General features: G+C 44.7%; 1 protein-coding gene across 1 annotated transcript in view; it reads right to left on the bottom strand.

Moving 5' to 3' along the window:
* Nucleotides 1-23,041, bottom strand: part of LOC141178682 (uncharacterized) — a 39,180-nt gene extending 16,139 nt beyond the window's left edge. Inside the window, exons 1-3 of the mRNA XM_073660569.1 lie at nucleotides 22,909-23,041; nucleotides 22,727-22,824; nucleotides 17,302-17,392 (exon numbers count right to left, since the gene is read on the bottom strand). Coding sequence (XP_073516670.1) covers nucleotides 17,302-17,392; nucleotides 22,727-22,824; nucleotides 22,909-23,041 — 322 coding nt within the window. The remainder of the gene's footprint in view (nucleotides 1-17,301; nucleotides 17,393-22,726; nucleotides 22,825-22,908) is intronic.
* Between the last annotated feature and the right edge of the window lie 2,739 nt (nucleotides 23,042-25,780).

Raw genomic sequence — 25,780 nt, 5'->3', positions numbered from 1 at the left:
TTCTGTTAACCCTTTCAGCTAGCACCGAGTATCTTCAGCGTGCTCGGTGTTATGTTAAAATCACTCCTGTGTGCATGATTTGCAACTGTTTGACAGCTTCAATACATGTGAGAAATGGCTGCTTCTTAAGCATTCTTCACATGTATTAAAGCTGTCAAACAGTGGCAAATCATGCACACGGGAGTGATTTTAACCGGTTCCCGACCGCCCACTGTAGATAAACGTCGGCGCTTGCCGGGCTCTGTGCAGTGCCGACGTTTAAAAACGGTGGGTGGTCTCGCAGTGCTCAGGACCCCCAGGGTCCTGCAAGCACTGCGATTCCGGTGCAGAGCGTTAGCTCTGACAGGGTACATCATCGGGACCTGATTAGATCAGGTCCCAGTGATGTTAACCCTTTGCTGTCTTCTATATGCTGTGATCTATAGTGATCGCGGCATATAGGAGACAGCAGGAAGAGAGGGGGTCGTCTTACTTACCTCCGAAGACCTCCGTTTCGTTTGAGGACCTGGGGTTGCTATGGCAGCTGGAGGTCACATGACCGCCTCCAGCTCTGCCATATATGGTGTCCTTCCTGTCTGACTTCAGCCTGTATGTAGCTGAAGTCAGACAGGAGACTCTGACTGAAACAGTCAGTGAAGATCTCATATAATGTAATATATGTGTATTACATTACATGAGATCAGTGATCAGAAAAATAAAAATTAATGTCCCATACAGGGACTAAGTAAAAATGTAAAAAAAAGTAAAAAAAAAGTTTGTAAACTATTAAAAAAAAAAATCACAAAATAAATAAAAATAAATAAATAAAATATTAAACCAATAAATCCGTAAATTATTACAAAACCAAAAAAAGTACACATATTTGGTATCGCCGCGTCCGAAACAACCCGAGCTATAAAACTGTCACACTAATTAACTCCTTCTGTGCACACCGTAATAAAAATAAATAAAAAACGAAGCAAAAAAATATGCTTTTTCATCATATCGCCAAACAAAAAGTGGAAAAAAATGCGATCAAAAAGCAGAATAGAAATAAAAATGGTACCACTGAAAACGTCATCTTGTTCCGCAAAAAAAAGCCGCCATACAGCTCCATCAGCCAAAAAATAAAAAAGTTATAGCGCTCAGAATAAAGCAATGCAAAAAAAATATTTTTTTTTCTATAAAATTGTTTTATTGTGTAAAAGCGCCAAAACATGAAAAAAATACAGTAAGTGTAGTATCGCTGTAAACGTACTGACCCGAAGAATAACGCTGCCTGGTCACTTTTACCACACGCAGAACGGCATAAAAAAAACCTCAAAAAACAATTCCTGAAGTGTTTGTTTTTGTTAACTTTACCTCCCAAAAAACGGAATAGAAAGCGATCAAAAAAGGTCACGTGCCCAAAAATGGTTCCAATAAAAATTTCAACTCGTCCCGCAAAAAACAAGCCGTCACATGACTCTATCGGCCGAAATATGGAAAAATTATAGCTCTCAAAATATGGTGATGCAAAAACTAGATTTTGCAAAAAAAGCGTATTTTAGTGTGTGACAGCTGTCAGTCATAAAAACCCGATATAAATCTGGTATCTCTGTAATCGCACCGACCCGAAGAATAAAGTAATCTAATCAGTTATATCACACTAGGAACGGCATAAAAAATAAATAAAACAAATATTATTCACCTGCTACTGATTTGTTTATTATGTCTCCCAAAGATCCCAGTAAGGCTCTGCTCACATTTATCCTGTGCTCTGCGCTGAGCACTTACACCAGAGTTTCCATGTAAATCTCTGAAATACGTGATTCAGCCAGAACCCATGATGGAAGATTCCCTGTAATGAGGCAGATATAGGCCACTGTGGATGCCGTCTAGCCTGGGATCCCACGGTGTCATTTGTTTTAGGCGTGCATAAAAGTGCGGTTGGCCACAGTTTTGTGCACTTCTGAAAAAAAGGACACCACTAAACAGAGGCCAGACGGAGTCCAGAGTAACTCTGCTGCCTCATTACAGTGAATGGATCCTGCAGGGGTTTCATCTGAATTACATCACTTGGAAAATTAGATGGAAACCCCGATGTAAGTGCTCAGCCTAGAGCGCCGGATAAATGTTACGTAAAATGTTCCCAATAAAAGCTTCAACTCAGTCCTCAAAAAAAGCTAGTCCCCACTCAGGTCCATCATCTGTTAAAAATATAAGGGACTTCCAAGTTACTGGTAGCAGAAAGGCTCTGGAAAAGCAAAATGGTCCTTGCCCCCCAAAAGAAATTCAGAAAATTTTGTGCTCCCAAATCCAAATGCCTATTCTACAATAATTTGTTCTCCAATTGTCAAATAGCGCTCCTTCCCCCTCAAATCTCACCGTATGGCTAAGTGGTACGATACAGCCACATATGGGGTATTGACACTTTTAGAAGAAATTGTGTGACACATTTCGGCACCATTTTTACCCATTGCCCTGTGTGAAAATGTAAAATCTGAGGGTAAAACATTTTTTTGTGGTAAAAATATAATTATGCTTTTTTCACTGCCCAATGGTATAAATTTAAAAATTAAAAAATACTCACTACTTCCCTAGATGAATTCCTTGAGAGGTGTAGTTTACAAAATGGGGTCACTTGTAGGGGTTTCTGCTGTTTTGGCATGTCAGCGACTCTTCAAATGTGACATGGTGTCTGCTGCCTATCCCAGCCAACATAGCGCTCCTTTCTCTTCCGAACCCTGCCGTACACCAAAGCAGTGGTTTTCCCCCACATATGGGGTATCGGCGTACTCAGGAGAAATTGTACAACAAATTTCATGGTGCAATTTATCCTGTTACCCTTATGATAATGCAAAATTAGGGAATGAAAAACATTTTTTATGGGAAAAATGTGAAAATTTTATTTTTACGGCTCAATATTATAAACTTCTGTGAAGCAGCTGGGGGTGCAAGGTGCTCACCACACATCTAGATAAGTTCCCTAAGGGGTATAGTTTCCAAAATGGTGGCACTTGTGGGGGGTTTCCACTGTTAAGGCACATTAGGGGCTCCCCAAATGTGACATGGCGTCCGCTAATTATTCAAACAAATTTTACATTCAAAAAGTCAAATGGCGCTCCTTCCCTTTCAAACCCTGCCATGTGCCGAAACAGTAATTTGCCTCCACATATGGGGTATCGGCGTGTTCAGGAGAAATTGCACAACAAATTTCATGGTGCAATTTATCCTGTTACCCTTATGATAATACAAAATTAGGGAATGAAAAACATTTTTTGAGGGAAAAATGTGAAAATTTTACTTTTACGGCTCAATATTATAAACTTCTGTGAAGCAGCTGGGGGTGCAAGGTGCTCACCACACATCTAGATAAGTTCCCTAAGGGGTCTAGTTTCCAAAATGGTGGCACTTGTGGGGGGTTTCCACTGTTTAGGCACATTAGGGGCTCCCCAAATGTGACATGGCGTCCGCTAATTATTCAAACAAATTTTACATTCAAAAAGTCAAATGGCGCTCCTTCCCTTTCAAACCCTGCCATGTGCCGAAACAGTAATTTGCCTCCACATATGGGGTATCGGCGTGTTCAGGAGAAATTGCATAACAAATTTCATGGTGCAATTTATCCTATTACCCTTATGATAATGCAAAATTAAGGGATGAAAAACGGTTTTGTGGGAAAAATGTGAAAATTTTATTTTTACAGCTCAATATTATAAACTTCTGTGAAGCACCTTGGGGTTCAAGGTGCTCACCACACATCTAGATAAGTTCCCTAAGGGGTCTAGTTTCCAAAATGGTGTCACTTGTGGGGGGTTTCCACTGTTTAGGCACATCAGGAGCTCTTCAAACGCAACATGGCGTCCGCTAATTATTCAGACAAATTTTACATTCAAAAAGTCTAATGGCGCTCCTTCCCTTCCGAACCCTGCCGTGCGCCCAAACAGTGGTTTTCCCTCACATATGGGGTATCAGCACGCTCAAGAGAAATTGCACAAAAAAATTTGGGGTCCATTTTTTCCTGTTACCCCTGTGAAAATAAAAAAATTGGGTCTAAAGTAACATTTTTGTGAAAAAAGTTAAATGTTAATTTTTTTCTTCCACATTCCAAAAATTCCTGTGAAGCACCTGAAGGGTTAATAAAGTTCTTGAATGTGGTTTTGAGCACCTTGAGGGGTGCAGTTTTTAGAATGGTGTCACTTTTGGGTATTTTCTGTCATAAAGACCCCTCAAAGTGACTTCAAATATGATGTGGTCCCTAAAAAAATGTTTTTGTAAATTTTGTTGGAAAAATGAGAAATCGCTGGTCAGCTTTTAACCCTTATAGCTCCCTAACAAAAAAAAATTTGGGTTCCAAAATTGTGCTGATGTAAAGTAGACATGTGGGAAATGTTATTTATTAACTATTTTGTGTGACATATCTCTCTGATTTAAGGGCATGAAAATTCAAAGTTTGAAAATTGCAAAATTTTCAAAATTTTCGCCAAATTTCTGATTTTTTCACAAATAAACGCAAGTCATATCGAAGAAATTTTACCACTATCATGAAGTACAATATGTCACGAAAAAACAATCTCAGAATCAGGGGAATACGTTGAAGCGTTCCAGGGTAATTACTTCATAAACTGGCAGTGGTCAGAAATGAAAAAATTGGCCCGGTCACGAAGGCAAAAACAGGCTCTGGCGCGAAGTGGTTAACATTACTCTGAGAATGCTGAAGATACTAGGTGCTCGCTCGAGCATGCTCGTAAATCTCGAGTAACGAGCATGCTCGCTCATCTCGAGTAATGAGCATGCTCGCTCATCTCGAGTAATGAGCATACTCGCTCATCACTAATTAGAACGTGTCAGTAAGAAGATAGATAGCATTCATCTTGAGACAAGTAGAAGCACAAGGAAGCGCGAAACGGCCGTCATCCACGATATGTTCCACTTACTCCCCCGCTCTTAGGTTTTAAAGTGATGAAATAAAGACTGGTATTTTTACAGTCAGTGAGTGCTATCTATCCTCTTACTGACACAGATGATTGCTCACTGTTTCCAATGAGATATGCACCCGACTTGCGTGGGATGAGGTGTCCTGGCTGCTTTTGTAACATTGCTGCTTAAAGGGGTTGCTCGGTACTTTTAAAAAAATGCCAGTGTGTTTTAATGATAAATACAACCTTCCTTTTAATTACCTCGCGCTGCTGATACTGCCTGTGAGCAGGTGGCCGCTCAAAGTCAGCACGTGACCCCACGACAAGTGAGGCGTGACTCAGCGCTGGGGTCCCCGCGGTGGCTGCTGGGTTGTGGGCGGGGTTATTCCCCTGCGTCACACCCAGCATCCACTGCACGCTTTCCCAGTGAATGAGAGCGCGTGGTGGAAGCCGGGTGTGACGCAGGGGAATAACCCCGCCCACAACCCAGCAGCCACCGGTGGAACGCGGAAGAGGGACCCCTGGCTGCAGCCGCAACTTGTCGTGACATCAGCGGATGTCAGCGCCGGCTGCAGCCGGGGGTCACGTGCTGCCGCTCACAGGCAGTATCAGCAGCGCAAGGTAATTGAAATACACAGGTGCCGGCTTTTTGTCTTTATCTCCGATAATAAATGAGAACGCTTTACATCAAGACCATATAAAGACCACACATTCATTGGAATTTTAAAATTGCACAAATTTTCTTTTATTGTTATTGGTAAATATATATATATTAATAGAGAATCTTGAGTTGAGGGGGGTGTAGGAGGGGGGCCCCGATGAAGAAGGGGTCCTGATGAAGGGAGGCCCTGATGAAGGAAGGCCCCAAGGGGGGCCCTGATGAGGTGCCATCAATTAAGCAGCGCCGGTGGAGCAGGAGGGGGGCCCTGATGAAGTGCCGGCAATCAAACACCGCCGGAGGTCCTCCCTGCGGAGATGTTGGGGAAGCGGTGTGGGCCCCAACGGCGAGTGGACCCCTCTGATGGTCCAGGGCCTGTGATGGCCATCAGACAAGCCGGCGGCCCTGCACAGCTGGACTGGACACAGGCTTGTCGCCAGATTCACCAATCCCCATATTAAGTATATTTCTAATGTGTCTTGTGTGTATGTCAGTGTGTATGACTGTGTATATATATATATGTATATATATATATATATATATATATTTATGTCTGTTTTATGTGTTTTTAAGAATGTGTTCAAATATGTACGTATGTCTGTATGTGTAGTTATCTGTGTATCTGTTTGTGTATGTGCTTGTCTGCGTACCGTGTGCGCATGTCTGCGTACCATGTGCGCGCGCATGTCTGCGTACCGTGTGCGCGCGCATGTCTGCGTACCGTGTGCGCGCAAGTCAGCGTACAGTGAGCGCGCATGTCAGCGTACCGTGAGCGCGCATGTCAGCGTACTGTGTGTGCGCGCATGTCTGCGTACTGTGTGCGCGCGCATGTCTGCGTACTGTGTGCGCGCGTATGTCTGCGTACTGTATGCGCGCACGCATGTCTGCGTACTGTGTGCGTGCGCACATGTCAGCGTACCGTGTGTGTGTGCATGTCTGCGTACCGTGTGTGTGCATGTATGCGTACTGTGTGTGCGTGCATGTCTGCGTACTGTGTGTGTGCATGTCTGCGTACTGTGTGTGTGTGCGTGTCTGCGTACTGTGTGTGTGCGCGTGTCTGCGTAATGTGTGTGCGCGTGTCTGCGTAATGTATGCGTGTGCATGTCTGCATATATGAAGGATGAGGGGGGCCCTGTGTACTATACCTATATTTCTCCGCCGTATCTGTGCATCATGAATGATGTATGTATTAAAAGGCCCACTGAGACTCTTTCGCCCGGGGCCCACGAAAATCTGGAGTCGGCCTCCTCCGCGTTGATGACCATGGCGAGTGCATTATACCGCGTGGAGGACCATGGCGAGTGCATTATACCGCGTGGAGGACCATGGCGAGTGCATTATATCACGTGGAGGACCAGGGTGAGTGCATTATACCGCGTGGAGGACCAGGGCGAGTGCATTATACCGCGTGGAGGACCATGGCGAGTGCATTATACCGCGTGGAGGACCATGGCGAGTGCATTATAAAGCGTGGAGGACCATGGCGAGTGCATTATACCGCGTGGAGGACCATGGCGAGTGCATTATACCACGTGGAGGACCATGACGAGTGTCTTATACCACGTGGAGGACCATGACGAGTGTCTTATACCGTGTGGAGGACCATGACGAGTGTCTTATACCGTGTGGAGGACCGTAGCGAGTGCATTATACAGTGTGGAGGACCATGGGGAGAGCATTATACTGCGTGGAAGACCATGGGGAGTTCATTATACTGCGTGGAGGACCATGGGGAGTTCATTATACTGCGTGGAGGACCATGGCGAGTGCATTATACTGCGTGGAGGACCATGGGGAGTTCATTATACTGCGTGGAGGACCATGGCGAGTGCATTATACTGCGTGGAGGACCATGGCGAGTGCATTATACTGCGTGGAGGACCATGGCGAGTGCATTATACTGCGTGGAGGACCATGGCGAGTGCATTATACTGCGTGGAGGACCATGGCGAGTGCATTATACAGCGTGGAGGACCATGGCGAGTGTCTTATACTGTGTGGAGGACCATGGCGAGTGTCTTATACTGTGTGGAGGACCATGGCGAGTGTCTTATACTGTGTGGAGGACCATGGCGAGTGTCTTATACTGTGTGGAGGACCATGGCGAGTGCATTATACTGTGTGGAGGACCATGGTGAGTGTCTTATACTGTGTGGAGGACCATGGTGAGTGTCTTATACTATGTGGAGGACCATGGTGAGTGCATTATACTGAGTGGAGGACCATGGTGAGTGCATTATACTGTATAGAGGATCATGGCGAGTGCATTATACTGTGTGAAGGACCATGGCGAGTGCCTTATAATGTATGGAGGACCATGGCGAGTGCATTATACTCTCTGGAGTGTGGAGAGGTGTGGGGCCATTATATTGTATGTAGGCCCATTATACTGCATGGAGGGCTGTGAGGGGGTCACAGTTGGGGGATCATACTGTGTTGGGGTCACCATACTTTGCCTTGGGAGTTGAGGTGCGGTACAATAGGGTCATTATACTGTGAATGTGGAGGAATTCACCATGGGGGTATCATACTGTGTTTGGGGACACTTTTGTTGGCATTGTTGGCGTCACACTTTATGGGGCAATGAAAAAGGAATCTAGGACTTCAGCAGGAGGAAAATTACTATGTAAAGGCTGCAAAGTTGTGAGATCTGCTCTTCTGTGACCCCGACAATTATTTACTTTTTTTTTGGGGGGGGGGGGCCCAATTAGAACTTCTGCTATGGGGCCCCATGATTCCTATGTACGCCCCTGATGGCGGTGTCTAAAAATCACTAAAGTTGACAAATCCCCGGGCCCCAATGGGATACACCCGTGAGTACTGCAGGAATTAAGTAACGTCATAGATAGACCATTATTTTTAATCTTTAAAGATTCCATAATAACAGGGTCTGTACCATAGGACTGGCGTATAGCAAATGTGGTGCCAATATTCAAAAAGGGGACAAAAAATGAACTTGGAAATTATAGGCCAGTAAGCTTAACCTCTACTGTGGGTAAAATCCTGGAGGGTTTCCTAAGAGATGCTATACTAGAGTATCTGAAGAAGAATAACCTCATGACCCAATATCAACATGGGTTTACGAGGGACCGTTCCTGTCAGACTAATCTGATCAGCTTTTATGAGGAGGCAAGTTCCGGACTGGACCGAGGAAATATAGTGGATGTTGTGTATATGGACTTTTCAAAAGCTTTTGATACGGTTCCACACAAAAGGTTGATACATAAAATGAGAACAATGGGGATAGGGGAAAATATATGTATGTGGGTTAAGAACTGTCTCACTGATGGGAAACAAAGGGTGGTTATTAATGGAACACACTCAGACTGGGTCTCAGTTAACAGTGGGGTACCACAGGGGTCAGTATTGGGCCCGCTTCTTTTTAACATATTTATTAATGACCTTGTAGGGGGCATACAGAGTAGTATTTCAATATTTGCAGATGACACTAAACTCTGCAGGGTAATCAATACAGAGGAGGACAATTTTATATTACAGGAGGATCTATGTAAACTAGAAGCTTGGGCTGATAAATGGCAAATGAACTTTAATGGGGATAAATGTAAGGTAATGCACTTGGGCAGAGGAAATAAAATGTATAATTATATGCTTAATTGTAAAACACTGAGCAAAACGGTCACTGAAAAAGACCTGGGTGTATTGGTGGACGACAAGCTCACGTTTGGTGGCCAGTGTCAGGCAGCTGCTGCAAAGTACTGAGACGGGGACAACGGGGCATCTTCTACGTCTGGAGGAAAGAAGGTTTAATCATAATCACAGACGCGGATTCTTTACTGTAAGAGCAGTGAGACTATGGAACTCTCTGCCACATGATGTTGTAATGAGTGATTCACTACTAAAATTTAAGAAGGGCATGGATGCCTTTCTTGAAAAGTATAATATTACAGGTTATATATACTAGATTCCTTGATAGGGCGTTGATCCAGGGAACTAGTCTGATTGTCGTATGGAGTCAGGAAGGAATTTTTTCCCCAATGTGGAGCTTAGTGTTTGCCACATGGTTTTTTTTTGCCTTCCTCTGGATCAACATGTTAGGCTATGGGTTGAACTAGATGGACTTAGTCTTCCTTCAACCTTAAAAACTATGTTACTATGACACCCGGCGGCAATAGTGCGGCACAGCTCCTGTGCACGCAAAATCGCATGGGCATATCTATACATCCAAGGTCGGTAAGATCTTACCGACCTGGATGTATGGATAAGTCCAATGTCGTGAAGAAGTTAAAGGGTGATGAGCAAGGCAATCCCTGGGATCTGGAAAATGGGGTATATAGCACCAAGTTTGTTTGTGGTGGCCATCTTTTGAGCTGCCAGGTGACCATGAACCGTGCCCCCAATACATTGTGTCTACAAACTACTCCAACAAAATCTGCATTCCTAATAACTAAATGGTGCATCTTCCTTTCTTAACCTGCAATGTGCCCAGACAGTAGTGTACAACCGTATATAGTGTATTGTCGGATTTGGCTGTGTAATGCGTTCCAACAGTAGGAAGACTGTGTTCTGAGTGGGTGGAGTGCGTTCCAGAACAGGGGAGTTTGCGTTTCACTGTGTGATGAGGGATGGAGGCCGTGCAGGACTGTAGGGCAAAGGAATAATAAGCCTGGAAATATCACAGGAGGCGAACAGGTGTAAGTGGATCAGCCTGTGAGCCGTGGAGGATGATGATCAGTGATTAAAATAAGGAGAAGCCGTTCTGCAACATAAAGAATACAAAATAAATACCAGGATAATGAAAGAAAATTAATCTCCCTTAAATGACATGCAAATACTGTATCTCAAAACACATATATGTACACTCCTAACAGTGAAAAACTCATGGTTAACAAGAACAATATGGTACATCTTATGCAGTTCTCCCATCACAGGAATGACAATAAATTATAATCCATATTGAGCCCACTGGGGGTAAGAGTTTGAAGTTCATGGATCCAAAAGGCCTCCCTTATCTTCAGTAGGCGTACAAGGTCACCTCCGCGTGTAGGGGGAAGCACCAGTTCAATGACCTGGAACTTGAGTTGAGATACTTATTATACAGTGCAAGGCGGCGGTGTTCACACAGTGCAGTAACTGAGGCAGTGACCCAAGCAAGTCCAACATAAGCAGCTTTTATTCAGCAGACTCACGGGTAAACAGAAAAGTCCTCCGGTTCGCAGCCGGGTTAACACAAGTCCATAACAACGGGCTCAGAGCCTGACGGGTGCAGAGCCTTCCCAGGCATGGGTTCAGCTACTCACAGGTCCACCAAGCTTTCCTGCTATGCTCCTAGCAGGTTCCAACACTGAACAACACTAATCCTTAATGTAGGGTTTTTAAAGGACCTATGGCAAGAGCCACTGGAAAACCCGGGTTGGAGGGAGGAGGCCGCCCCACTGCCTTCCTGTAGCCTCCTCTAAGAAATGAAGGCCCTGCCGGGTTTTACTTAATCTGCCTTAGCCAGATAGCCTGACCAGGTCAATGCTCACCTCCATTCCTGCATTGCAGCTGTGTCTATGACTGCAATGCACTCCAATGGTTTTAATAGGTCTCTGTACACATTCTGGGGGATATATAGCGTCCCTCGTATACGATCCCAGTCACTGCCTCACAACAGCTATTATGTGCACTCTATTGTAATGTTTTGGATTTTCAGATGATTATGAATTTCAGAAATACCTTATGACAGTTTGTTTCTAGTACTTTTTATGCTTTAGTCTGATATATGTAGTTTTTATTTTTTTGTGTTTAAGCTGCAGTACACACTGATGAAGGTCTTAAGGACCGAAACGTTTGTACCTGTGTTGGACTAGTTAAATACTTTAAAATTATGCCTGTTTGAGCGCCAAGTTTCATTTGCCTTTTCAATGGTTTTGGACCCTATTCCACCAGTGCTGCAGTTTTCTACACTATTATCTACTCCAGTACGTAAGCATGCTGAAGTGTCATGTCCTCTTCTACGTTCTCGTATAATGCTGGGGAAACATCCAATATCATTGCACAATCTAACCTATCATGTGATTTCTTAAAAGTCCCCCCGCTGGAGATGCGAGGATGGAACTTGAAGCGAGAATTTAGCCACCTCCCCAGCATCGAGTTGCATTGTGCCACATTGACGGAATACTTGAGAGTATAAAGGATCCCAAGGGGATTGAGGGTCCCAATTCGTCTAACCCTGTATAGCGATTAGTCTGAGTACGGTTTGAAATTTGAACATATACTTAATAAATGCTCTTTCAATCTTATGACCCTAACAGTTGACTACTTACAGAAGGCTATTCTATCTATCAAGGAACAGGTAAAAAAAATATTGAGACTCAACTTGCTGCTACTATCTCTACAACAAAACTCAGCACTCTACAAAACAAAATCAAGACGAGCATTGACCAGCGTCAAAGAGATACGGAGAGCAAGAAAAGGAATAAGTTTGCGAGAGATACCAAAGATTATGAGCAAGAATGGGTTTATAGATGGCAAGACAGATACACCTCAAGAAATGATCCTCCCAGATTTGCCAAATCCACTACAGATTCTTCTACCTCCAGTTCGGACACGGACAGGAGGGACCTTTTTATTACTTCTGCTCATTTTTTAGGTCAATGAAAAAGATATTACCGATGCAGAAGACCAGAAGAGGTGGCCAACACAAGCGGAAACGTGGACTTCATCCGAGTTATCTGCTCCCAGGCACAGCATAGTTGGTGGTAAATATCTCCTCTAGGACTTTGAGTATTGCACAACTTTCTGTACTACAAATGGGGTTATTTTTTTGTCACTAACAAGTACAACATATTAAATCTTGATATGGAGTTACATATCTCTCACTACGCCTTAGGACACACTAGGCAATACCTTTTCTATTCCCTCTACCCTCTCTGATATTAATACCTTCATCACGGCTGCCAGTCTCTGCCTACGCCCCAAAAGTTCATACAGACATCCACATGGCTCATACATGCTCGAGACCTTCATTGGTTTCGTGGATAGTGCCTTTCAGGACTTAAGTTCCAAGGTAGATAAAGGGCTGCTTCATTACCATTTCAATATTACTCCCCTTAACAGTCAGGTCCTCAGAAGCCTTCAGGAAGAGAGCAATCTTATCATCAAACCGGCAGACAAAGGGGGCGCCATAGTAGTGATGTATAAAGAGGATTATCTCCTGGAAGTCAATAGACAACTTAACGATAACTCCACATACCAACGACTACCCCATGACTCAACACATCAAGTCAGGACTGCAAAAGCATCTGTGATGGAACATTTTCTCTCCAGAGGAGTGATTGATAGTAAGGCACGTGATTTTCTCACTAAGCAACATCCCTTCACACTTGCCTTTTATGTACTCCTCAAAATTCACAAAAGCCTTGACCATCCTCGCGGTCGTCCTATAGTAACCTCAACAGATTTGCTTCTTTCACCTTTAGCAATTTTCATAGGCAAAATATTGACACCTTTAATTAAAAAAAAAGTCCCTCCTTTTTACTAGATACAGGAGCTTTTCTCAGTTTTATCACTGACCTAAAATGTGTCCCCCACTAAATACATCTTGGTTTCTTTTGATATCAACAGCCTCTATACGGGCACTCCACACTCCAAAGGTATACATGCTGTACACAGTCTGTTGCTTGAGTCACAGACAGATCATTGAACTTTGCATTGAACTCCTGACCTTAGTTCTTAACAAAAATTATTTCTTGTTCCAAGATACTTACTTCCTACAGACTAAAGGGACAGCAATGGGCTCTGACATGGCCCCCCTTATGCAAACTGTTATATGGCCACCTTCGAAGCCCAAATAGTTTACTCCAATCTATTCTTCCATACTCACTCCATCGCATGGAAACGTTACACCGATGACATTTTTTGCATATGGGGGGTGTCCACAGGAATCTCTAAATGAGTTCTATGACCTTTTGAACTCCTCCTTGACAGACCTGCGCTTTACCATGACTCACAGATCTCATCAAATCAGTTTCCTGGATACCATGTTCCTCAAGGACTAACAAGGATTACTAACCACTGACATACACAAAACCTACCGATCAAAACGGTCTCTTACACTTTACGAGTAATCACTCTTTACAAATGAAAAGGTCAATTCCAAAATCCCAGCTCCAGCGTGTAAATAGGATAGTGAGCAATGATCAATTACACTCACAGAGGCTACCAGAAATGTGCCACAAATTTGAGGAAAGGGGCTATCCCCCCTGAAATCCTACACCAACATAACACACCTTCAGCCCACACCCTTCTTAAATCCATGAACCGGATTCGGTTTGTCCACACTTACCATCCGTTTGCATACATTTTGCACAAAACCATCCGGAAACATTGGAACATTCTACAATCCGCTTATCCCCACATTCCAGAGTTCCAATAATAATTTTTTCCGTGTTTCAAACGGGCACCCAATCTCAAGAATTCACTAGTTCATGTCGACGTGGGCCTCACACATACATGGGTCAAACAACGTGTTTTACAAATTCCTAAGGGGGACCTTCCACTGCTTGCAGTGCCACCAATGCAACAACGTCCTACATGGGAACACAAATTTACCATCCCCATACCGGTAAACAATACCCGGTCACAGGGTATTTTACCTGTTACACCAACTTCATAGTATACCTCATTAAATGCCCTTGTGGTCTGGCATACATTGGTGAGACGACACAACCACAAGCATAAGTCCACAATTAGATGTAAGAATTTCGTTACATTAGGCCATAACCAATCTCAACTCAAGTTCCAGGTCATTGAACAGGTGCTTCCCCCTACACGAGGAGGTGAACGTGTACGCCTACTGAAGTAAGGGAGGCCTTTTGGATCCATGAACTTCAAACCTTTACCCCCAGGGGGCTCAATAGGGATTATGTTTTATTGTCATTCCTGTGATAATTTTAGAGAGAGCTGCACAAGTTGTACCACATTGTTGTTGTTAGCCTTGAGTTTTTCACTGTTGGAGTGTACTTATATGTGTTTTGAGATACAGTATTTGCATGTCATTTAAGGGATTTTCTTTCATTATCATGGTACTAATTTTGCATTCTTTATGTTGCAGAACAGCTTCTCCTTATTTTAATCACTGATCATCATCCTCCACTGCCCACAGGCTGATCCACTTACACATGTTCACCTCCTTTCACATTTCCAGGCTTATTATTCTTTTGTCCTATAGTCCTGCACGACCTCCATCCCTCATCACACAGTGAAATGCAAACTCCCCTGTTCTGGAACGCACTCCACCCACTCAGAACACCGTTGCTGTTGCAACGCATGACACAGTCTCTGACATGCACATCCTGCACAGTGGAACAAACACTTGCCCTCAGTTTCTCCAGCCATGCCTCCTCCTAAGCCTTCAGGCAATCGATAGCGGCGCTAGACATGTCGTCATTTCCGGTGACATCACTGCTATCCAGACACCGCCTCCTATCACTTCAGTCCACTTCTTGGAACGTTACACTAGCGGTTCACCCTGACTGGTCTCCTAGGACATTAGGTCCCGCCCTCTGACCACATATACTAGGCTTTCTCCTCCCTTGACATGGCGACCTTAGGAACCAGCGGGGAATACCACATTCCACGCCTGTCATACTTCCTGCTCTCACTACTGGGTACGTTTCTACATACAGTGGGTACGGAAAGTATTCAGACCCCTTTAAATTTTTCACTCTTTGTTTCATTGCAGCCATTTGGTAAATTCTAAAAAGTTCATTTTTTTCTCATTAAAGTCCACTCTGCACCCCATCTTGACTGAAAAAAAACAGAAATGTAGAAATTTTTGCAAATTTATTAAAAAAGAAAAACTGAAATATCACACGGGCATAAGTATTCAGACCCTTTACTCAGACACTCATATTTAAGTCACATGCTGTCCATTTCCTTGTGATCCTGCTTGAGATGGTTCTACTCCTTCATTGGAGTCCAGCTGTATTTAATTAAACTGATAGGGCTTGATTTGGAAAGGCACACACCTGTCTATATAAGACCTCACAGCTCACAGTGCATGTCGGACCAAATGAGAATCATGAGCTCAAAGGAACTGCCCAAGGAGCTCAGAGACAGAATTTTGGCAAGGCACAGATCTGGCCAAGGTTATAAAAGAATTTCTGCATTACTCAAGGATTATGGAGGCCACTGTGCTCTTAGGAACCTTAAATGGAAGACGTTTGGGACCACCAGAAGTCTCCCTAGACCTGGCCGTCCAGCCAAACTGAGCAATCGTGGGAAAAGAGCCTTGGTGAGAGAGGTAAAGAAGAACCCCAAGATCACTGTGACTGAGCTCCAGAGATGCAGTGGGGAGATGGGAGAAAGTGCCACAAAGTCAACTATCACTGCAGCCCTCCACCAGTCGGGCCATTATGGCAGAGTGGCCCGACGGAAGCCTCTCCTCAGTGCAAGACATATGAAAGCCCGCATAGAGTTTGCTCAAAACCTATGACTATGAGAAATAAGATTCTCTGGTCTGATGAGACAAAGATAGAATTTTTTGGTGATAATTCTAAGCGGTATGTGTGGAGAAAACCAGGCACTGCTCATCACCTGCCCAATACAATCCCAACAGTGCAATATGGTGGTGGCAGCATCTTGCTGTGGGGGTGTTTTTCAGCTGCAGGCACAGGATGACTGGTTGCAATTGAAGGAAACATGAATGCGGCCAAGTACAGACATATCCTGGATGAAAACCTCTTCCAGAGTGCTCTGCACCTCAGGTTTGGCCAAAGGTTCACCTTCCAACAAGACAATGACCCTAAGCACACAGCTAAAATAACAAAGGAGTGGCTTCAGAACAACTCTGTGACCATTCTTGACTGGCCCAGCCAGAGCCCTGACCTAAACCCAATTGAGCATCTCTGGAGAGACCTGAAAATGGCTGTCCACCAACGTTCACCCTCCAATCTGACGGAACTGGAGAGGATCTGCAAGGAAGAATGGCAGAGGATCCCCAAATCCAGGTGTGAAAAACTTGTTGCATCATTCCCAAGAAGACTTATGGCTGTACTAGCCCAAAAGGGTGCTTCTACTCAATACTGAGCAAAGGGTCTGAATACTTATGACCATGTGATATTTCAGTTTTTCTTTTTTAATAAATTTGCAAAAAATTTTACATTTCTGTTTTTTTTCAGTCAAGATGGGGTGCAGAGTGCACTTTAATGAGAAAAAATGAACTTTTTAGAATTTACCAAATGGCTGCAATGAAACAAAGAGTGAAAAATTTAAAGGGGTCTGAATACTTTCCGTACCCACTGTATATCTGCTGGTACCTATTGGATAATCCCTATGAGGCTGGTGTTCTTATGGCTGTTTGTCTCCCTAGATCCTGTCTATCCACTGAGACACTGTGTACTTCCTGCTTTCACCTTTAACTATATTCCTAGCAGTCTGGTAGGTCACACTTATTATACAGCCATTATGTGCACTCTATTGCAATGTTTTTGATTTTCAGATAATTATGAATTTCAGAAATACCTTATGACAGTTTGTTTCTAGTACTTTTTATGCTTTTGTCTGATATATGTAGTTTTTACTTTTATTTCTTTATGCTGCAGCACACACTGATGAAGGTCTTGAGGACCAAAACAATTGTACCTGTGTTGGACTGCAATTAAATACATTAAAATTATGCCTGTTTGAGTGCCAAGTTTCATTTGCTTTTTGAATGGATTTGGACCCTACTTGCTCACCTATTCCACCAGTGTTGCGGTTTTCTACACTATTATCTGAGATGAATCTGTGACTTCTCTGCATTTAGTGGTCAGTACTCACCTGGGTAGTCATATGTAGGAATCTCTTCTTTACACCGCTCATCACCCCTCACACATGTCTCTGTGGTATTAATATGGGTCAGATCTTCACCCTGAAACAAATATTGTAAAAGTCACTGTAGAGTCGGAGTCTTTGCCTCCTGCCGGGCAGAGACGCCGATCCCCTCACAGCCTCGGTCCCGGCGTCTTCCGGCTCCCCTGCTGCATCTGCCCGGGGTGTGCGCAGCACGCGCAGTTCCCCGGACACTGTTCTTGCCGTCCTAAAGAGTCCCCAGCCAATGGCCCGGAGGACTGCTCCTATATTAGGCACCTCCTCAAAAATGGAGGTGCCGGTGCAAGGTTGTTGTTTGCGTGCTAACACTCTCCTCAGCCCTCAGGTTCCAGTGCCCGCCAGCCTGTGTATCTGCTGTGCCCGTCTGTTTGTCTATCAGCCGTGCCCGCCTGCTTGTCTACCTGCATCACCTGTAGACAACCAACAGGAGATTAGACCCCTAAGATATAACTTTTATTCGAATATGCTAAAAAGGACTCAATAGTCACCACAACAACAAACACAAAAACAAGACAAAATGTCAGGGAACAGGGATAAGTCACACATCAGTCAGGAAGGATTACAGGCTCTATCTGTCCCTATTTTGTCCCTAAATTCTCTCCCTTCCTGACAGCGGAGGTTGGCACCCTAATTTTTGCTCCGTGGCGCCCCCGCTCAACGTCGGTGTCCCTAATAACCCTGGTAAATATCTATCTTTATATTTAAAAAACCACAATCGTGAATAAAAGATAGAGAAAAGTGAACGTACAGATTAAGAAGCCGACAATTCATCATAGATATGCATTTAAGGAGACCCAAGTCTATATATTGCGACAATAATAATAGCCCTGGGAATTTTTAGAAGGTAAGATTTGTCTCAAGATAGCTGGTTTATTACATTCATACACAAACCAGCATATACTAAATAACCAAAGCTAATAAAGCAGGTTCTGTTATATATGAGACTAATCCCCAGAAGTAATGCCCACAGACCGGTATCACATGTGCATCCTGCTCTATGTCGTTCTAAATTGTCAGAGCCAGAATGTGATAGAGACTGTAACACATACAAGCAAAACAAATGACCAATTCTAAATGCATTATAACAATCTCAATATCATTTAGTAAGGAATAGCATTTATCATTGGTAATGCATTATGTCACATCTCATAGATATCAAAGAAATAACACATATCATTGGTGAATCATAGATATGAGGGACTATCATGTCCCAAATGCAAAAACAGTCTGATATCACAAATATATACTGTGATATCAGACTGTTTTTGCATTTGGGACATGATATGAGGGACTATCTATGATAAGTGCTAAATCCCTGTATTTTCTGACATAGGATATTAGGAATCACCAATGATTTGTGTTATTTCTTTGATATCTATGAGATGTGACATAATGCATTACCAATGATAAATGCTATTCCTTACTAAATGATATTGAGATTGTTATATCGAGACTGCCTATCTGGATTCCGGAGCCGCTGGGAGCCTTATTCAACAGGCCGTTGTGGAGCGATATCAGATTTCTACCATACGTCTGGCTGATCCTTTAGCGGTTTCCTCTGTGGATGGAAAGCTTTTCTCTGAGACCATCTTGTTTGTCACTGAGCCTGTAACTCTTCAGGTGGGAATGCTACATTCGGAGAGGGTCTCCTTTTACATGCTGTCCGGTCTCTCTCTTATCCCCTCTTGCTTGGCCTGCCTTGGTTACAGAGACATGAGCCCGTCCTGAATTGGAGCTCGGGTGAGGTGCTCCATTGGGGTCAGGAATGTCATAAGTCCTGTCTGGTTCCGATTCGTCCTGTTTGACCTCCGTCTACTCAAGCTAACCTACCTGGTCTGCCGGCACCCTACTGGTCATATGCAGACATCTTTGATAAAAAGGAGGCAGAGACACTACCACCTCATAGGCCGTATGATTGCCCCATCGACCTAATACCTGGTGCTTCACCTCCTGGCGGGCGAATCTACCCCTTGTCGCTGGCCGAGACCCGTGCTATGTCTGAATACATAGAAGAGAATATTGCTAGGGGATTTATCCAGAAATCCACCTCTCCGGCTGGAGCAGGATTCTTCTTCGTCAAAAAGAAAGATGGCTCTCTTCGTCCATGTATGGACTATAGGGGCCTAAACCAGATTACCATCAAAAATAAGTACCCCATGCCTCTCATCTCGGAGCTGTTTGACAGTCTAAAAGGTGCGAAGATCTTCACTTAGCTCGATCTTCGTGGGGCGTACAATCTGGTCCAGATTCGCCAGGTAGACGAGTGGAAGACGGCATTCAACACTCGGGATGGTCAGTACGAGTACCGCGTGATGCCCTTCGGTCTCCGTAATGCTCCAGCAGTCTTCCAGGAGTTAGTGAATGACATCATCCGAGATCTCCTGTATTCCCGCGTGGTGGTGTGCCTGAACGATATCTTGGTGTTCTCCCTCTCACCGGAGGGATGTTCGTCAGGTACTGCTGAGGCTCCAGAAGAATCGTCTGTATGCTAAGTAGGAGAAATGCCTCTTTGAGCAGACATCCCTACCATTTTTGGGGTATATCATCTCTGAGACCGGACTGCGGATGGATCCCGAGAAGGTGTCAGCTGTCTTAAAGTGGCCCCGACCTGAGGGGTTTAAGGATATTCAGTGGTTTCTGGGATTCGCTAACTATTACCGCCTCTTCATTCCTTATTTCTCCTCCCGGACTGCTCCCATCTCTGCTCTCACCCGTAAAGGAGCAATTCCCAGGGAATGGACTTCCGAGGCAGAAAGTGCCTTTGTTTCTCTTAATCAAGCCTTCTCCTCCGCTCCTGTGCTACATCGTCCAGATTGCAATAAACAGTTCTTCCTGGAGGTTGACGCCACTTCCTCCGGGACCGGAGCAGTGCTCACCCAGAAATCCTCGTCCGGGCGAATGGTAACCTGCGGCTTCTTCTCCAAACTCTTTTCTTTGTCCGAGCTTAATTACTCCATAGGAAATCGAGAACTGATGGCCATCAAATTAGCGCTGGAGGAGTGGTGCTACTTGCACTCGGTGGTCATCTACACGGACCATAAAAACCTCGTTACTTGCAGACCGCCCAAAGATTAAATCCGGGCCGGGTCAGATGGTCTTTGCTCGTTTCAGCTTCACTCTCCATTTCCGCCCGGCAGACAAGAATATTAAAGGTGAAGCTCTATTCCGCTCTTTTCTGTCTACCGATCAAGAGGAGGAGCCTCTACACATCATTGACCCCTCCAGTATAATGACCGTTGCTCCGTTTGACCTGTCTCATCTACCTCCTGGTAAGACCTTTGTAGCGGCTCAGGATCGGAAGAGGGTCTTACTCTGGGGTCATTCGGCCAAACTGGCTGGTCATGCCGGCCAGAGGAAGACGCTTCTGCTCATTGCCAGATATTATTGGTGGCCCACCCTGCACAAGGATGTTTCAGATTTTGTCGTGGCCTGTTCCTCCTGTGCCTGTAACAAGATACCTAGGCACCTCCCAGCTGGTCGTCTTCTTCCTCTACCCGTGCCTTCTGCTCCTTGGCAACACATTGCTATGGACTTCATCACTGATCTTCCGGTATCTGTCGTTTCTACCGTCATATGGGTGGTCGCTGACCGCTTCTCCAAGATGGCTCACTTCATTCCTTTGCCTGGTCTTCCGTCCGCATCGGTGCTGGCTAAGGACTTCATCCGTCATATCTTTCGTCTCCAAGGCTTACCCCTCCACATTGTCTCAGACAGAGGAGTTCAGTTCACTTCTCGCTTCTGGAGAGCCACGTGCAAGCTGCTGGATGTCTCTTTGGACTTTTCTTCAGCCTATCATCCTCAGTCCAATGGAACGTATTAATCAGATCCTTACCAGTTTTCTTCGGCACTTTGTCAACGCTCATCATAGCGATTGGGTAGAACTTCTGCCTTGGGCCGAGTTTTCTTATAACAACCATGTGAGCGAGTCCGCTGCTAAGTCTCCATTTTTTGTGGTTTACGGTTGACACCCCGAATTCCGTTTCCCATCTCTTCTTCAGTGGACAATCCTGCCGCGGAATCTCTCGTCAGTGAATTTGAGACACTTGATCCGCGCTTCTTCAGTCCTCCGAACGGATGAAGAAGCATGCTGATAAGAGACATCTGGATCCACCTCTATTTCATCCGGGAGACAAGATCTGGCTTTCCTCCAAATATGTCCGTCTCAAGATACCATCATACAAGTTGGGCCCGGGTTTCATCGGTCCTTTCTAGATTCTAAACCAAATAAATCCAGTGGCATACAAGCTGAAACTCCCTGCCTCCTTACGGATTCCCAATTCCTTTCATGTGTCTCTCCTCAAGCCTATTGTCCTTAATCCTTTCTCTGACGATCCAGGTACCACTCCAGCTCCAGTCTCCGCTGAGGACGTCTTTGAGGTAGAGAATATTTTGGCCATCAAGAGGGTAAGAGGAAAGACTTTCTTTCTTGTGGATTGGAAGGGGTTTGGTCCTGAGGAGAGGTCTTGGGAGCCCAGGGAGAACATTCATGCTCCTGGTCTTCTAGAAAAATTTCTTGCGAGCCTAAAGAAGATGTGGCATAGAGGAGGGGGTACTGTAGCGTCGGCGTCTCTGCCTCCTGCTGGGCAGAGACGCCGATCCCCTCACCACCGCGGTCCCGGTCCGGCGTCTTCCGGCTCCCCTGCTGCATCTGCATGGGGTGTGTGCACCACACGCAGTTCTCCACGCACTGTTCTTTGGGCGCACGTGCGTGAGCTCCTTCCCTCTTAAAGGGGCCACGCGATCAGTCCTAAAAAGAGTCCCCGGCCAATGGCCGGAGGACTGCTCCTATATTAGGCACCTCCTCCAAAATTGAGGTGCCTGTGCAAGGTTATTGTTTGTGTGCTAACACTCTCCTCAGCCCTCAGGTTCCAGTGCCCGCCTGCCTATCAGCCGTGCCCGCCAGCCTGTCTATCAGCCGTGCCCGCCTGCTTGTCTACCCGCATCACCTGCCTGTCTACCAGCCGTGCTCATCTGCTGTGCCTGTCGGCTTCGGCCATCAGTCCCGTGGGAGTCGCCTGCTCTCACACAAGGTCGGTCCCAGAGTGGCACCTGGTTCACCTTCCCGGTCCCTCCTTGGTTTACGGAGTCGACTAAGCCGCCATGTGGCCAGGGTCGGTCAGGGTAGGCACTTAGTTACGCCCCTCTGGTCCCTCCTTGTATCACAGCACAGAGGTTTCACCACCCGGATCCGTAACAGTCACAGATAGATGGAGAATTCACATCTATGATCAGCTCTAATCCTGCCATCTCCACCATTCTCATTACACAAGTATAAAACATATAACACTGGTGGATAAAACAAGACTGAGCACAAGACCATCACAGGATTCTACACATCATAGGGGAGATCTCATGACACATTCTCTCCATCTACCTGATGATCCTGAGGAACATCGGGATCTTCAGGTTTACAGTCCTGTGGAAGAAGAGGACGAGGACATCTCTCTGGTGTTGTCCTCTCACTAGATAGATCTGAAGGAAACACATACAGGGACTGAATTCATTCTTTACATACAGATAATTATAGGCCATGTGTATTTAGTTCTGTCTTATTACCTGTTGATGTCAGGGGCTGGGGAACCTCCATCTTGATGTCCCTGTACAGATATTGGTGTCCTTCTAAATACTCCCACTCCTCCATGGAGAAATAGACAGCGACATCCTGACATCTTATAGAAGCCTGACACATACAATGATACCGTTACCCCCCCGATCCCTTCACAGCGTTACTGTATAAAGTCCCAGCATTCCCAGCAGTGTCACCTCTACAGTCAGCAGCTCAATCATCTTGTAGGTGAGTTCTAGGATCTTCTGTTCATTGATGTCCTCATGTATCAGGGGGTGAGGTGGAGGCCTTGTGATTGGGCTCAGGGGTCTTCCCCATCCCTCAGACACATGAACCAGACAGCACTCACTAGAGGTCTTCTTCACTACTGTGTAATCCTGGTTATGGAGAGACACATTAATAAATCTCACTCCAGACATTTCCAGAGTCCTCACCTCTCCAGTTCTGTCCATCTGTTATTCCAAGAATGATGTAATGTGACGTCATCAGAATCTCTCACCTCTCCAGTAAGACGGAAGAGGATCTCTAGGGTCAGATGCAATATCCTCTCCGCCATCTTGTCCCTGTCCATATCCATGCTTAATGGATGAAGCAGAAAAATTTTCTTATTTAGAGGATTCGATTTTGTAGAGACCTAAATAGGAAGATGATGAGCCGATGTAAATTCATAAAAATCTTGTGTAATAATACAATCACTGGAGATAATAAGGGAAACATATGAGATTTACTATTTTATACTATTTAGTTTTCTTCTTTACATCTAGTAATAAAACCTTTATATTTTAGGCCACAGACAACAAGCAGTTTCTTCCTCGGAGTCTGCAGCTGAATACCTTTCTCATAGACTCATCTTCCTTATTGCTAATTCTCGTCTTATTTACCGACACTGGAATCAGCATTAGCAATACTGCAGGAGATATTCATTACACGTGACAGGAGAAATAACTACTTCATGATGAGGACGACATCTTCATCTTCTACTACGGCTCTAGAAACATATTGGGCCAGAGTCCTGTCACCCACTACATCACCACCAGCTGTCTATATGAATGTTTCCCGTCTTCCCCGGGCTCTACCATGTTAGATCTCAGGTCTGATTCACACACAGAAATTTGAGACATTTATAAAAGCTTGTTTGTAAGAACACCAAGACAGGAGGTATTTGATGCCAAATTCTCCATATACAATGTATTTTTTCTCTCTGGATATGAAAGGATTTTTTTAGCATTTTCATGTAGGTTTCCATATATTACATGAAAAACACCCCAAAAAAATACAGTTGGGGATGGAGGTACTGGGGGAACATTATACAGAGTGTGGGTGGATGGCGGTACTAGGGGAACAGTATACTGTGTGTAGGGGCCAAGAAAGGGGCACTGTACTATGGGAGCAATACATGATTCCTTCACAAAAACACCCCAAATATAACATTTTTTAAGCTAAAGTGTCTAAACAGACTTTCTTTCAGATCCATAAAGGGGCACTTTTCCGTGTTTGTCATGTCAGAACTGTTGGAGGATTATTAGAGGTGATAGTTTTCCCAGCAATTAGAAGGGACACCTGTGGAAATTGGTGTTTTTTTTACCAGCTACAGTTCTGATGTGATTTACTCGGTAAAGTGCCCTTGTGGTAAAGTGGACAAACGTCACGATCAATGAAATCAGCCTGAAGGAACATCGTCCTCTATTCAGCTCTATGAATCTAGGATGAAATCCACTGCAGCCACTGCAAGAAAAAGAATGAGGAAGAGCAGACGTTTGGGGAGACCACCGTGGCCAGACATTTCTCGGAGATGGTGATAAAAGTTCTGATCTCACATGGTCGGTGTTAGAAGAAACGACCGCAGCGGATTCACAATCACAACGCTGTAAACTTCTACTGAGACGAGTTCTAGATTTACTCCCTGGAATCACTTTCTCCCAAAGGGTTAAATGACGTCTGTAACGTCAACGTCTTTCTATGAAGCTTCTTCTCTGAACTTTATTCCTCAGTTGTCTGTCGGGAAGTTTTTTCTAAAAAAATATTTTTGTGTGTTTTTTTTTCTTTTAGTTTACTGGGTTAGTAATAGACGCTTCTCCAATACTAACTCTTGGGACTGATACCAGCTGAGAATACACGACTGATGTAAACCCAAAAAATATTACCCCGGTTGCCAACATACCAGTGCAATTGGGAAGAAGTCGGCAAAGTGCCAAAATTTTTCGCATCTAATGTGATTTGCAAATTCTGGGGCTGCTGCGGACTGGTATTTTTTGGCTGGAAGGGGCCAATATCCATGAACCTTGCCAGCAGGATAATATCAGCCCCCAGCTGTCTGCTTTACCTTAGCCGGTTATCAAAAATAGGGGGGGGGGGGGGGGACTCCACATCATTTTTTTTAATTCATTATTTATTTAATAGGTTTAAAAAAGGTGAAATACACCCTTTAGTGCCACATGGAAGGCACTAAAGGGTGCAACTTTGTAATATTTAGGGGGAGGGAGCGGACATTAATCTAAGCATTCACTCCTATTAACAACTCTCCTTGAACAACCGTACTTTCTGAGGACAGTGGGCCGGGCATCGCATCACTTCTGTAAGACCCAATTACTAGTGATCAGTGAATGGTCTTTGGATAAGGGGTTAACCAAGTACGCTCGAGCATAACTGAGTATCTTTGGAGTGCTCGTATATCATGTTCGAGTCCCTGTGCCTGCATGATGTGCGGCTGTTAGACAGCCTCAACACATGCAGGGATTGCCTGTTTGTTAGGGAATCGTCACGTGTTGAAGCTGTTAAACAGCCGCAAATCATGCAGACACAGGGACTCGAACATGATATACGAGCACTCCGATGATACTCAGTTATGCTCGAGCGTGCTCG

Source organism: Phyllobates terribilis, unplaced genomic scaffold, assembly GCF_046119375.1.
Source record: "Phyllobates terribilis strain yellow unplaced genomic scaffold, ASM4611937v1 Scaffold_29__1_contigs__length_15306474, whole genome shotgun sequence".
Lineage (NCBI taxonomy): Eukaryota > Metazoa > Chordata > Amphibia > Anura > Dendrobatidae > Phyllobates > Phyllobates terribilis.
The sequence above is the reverse complement of the archived record's forward strand: the minus strand, read 5'-3'. Positions and strand labels throughout refer to the sequence as shown.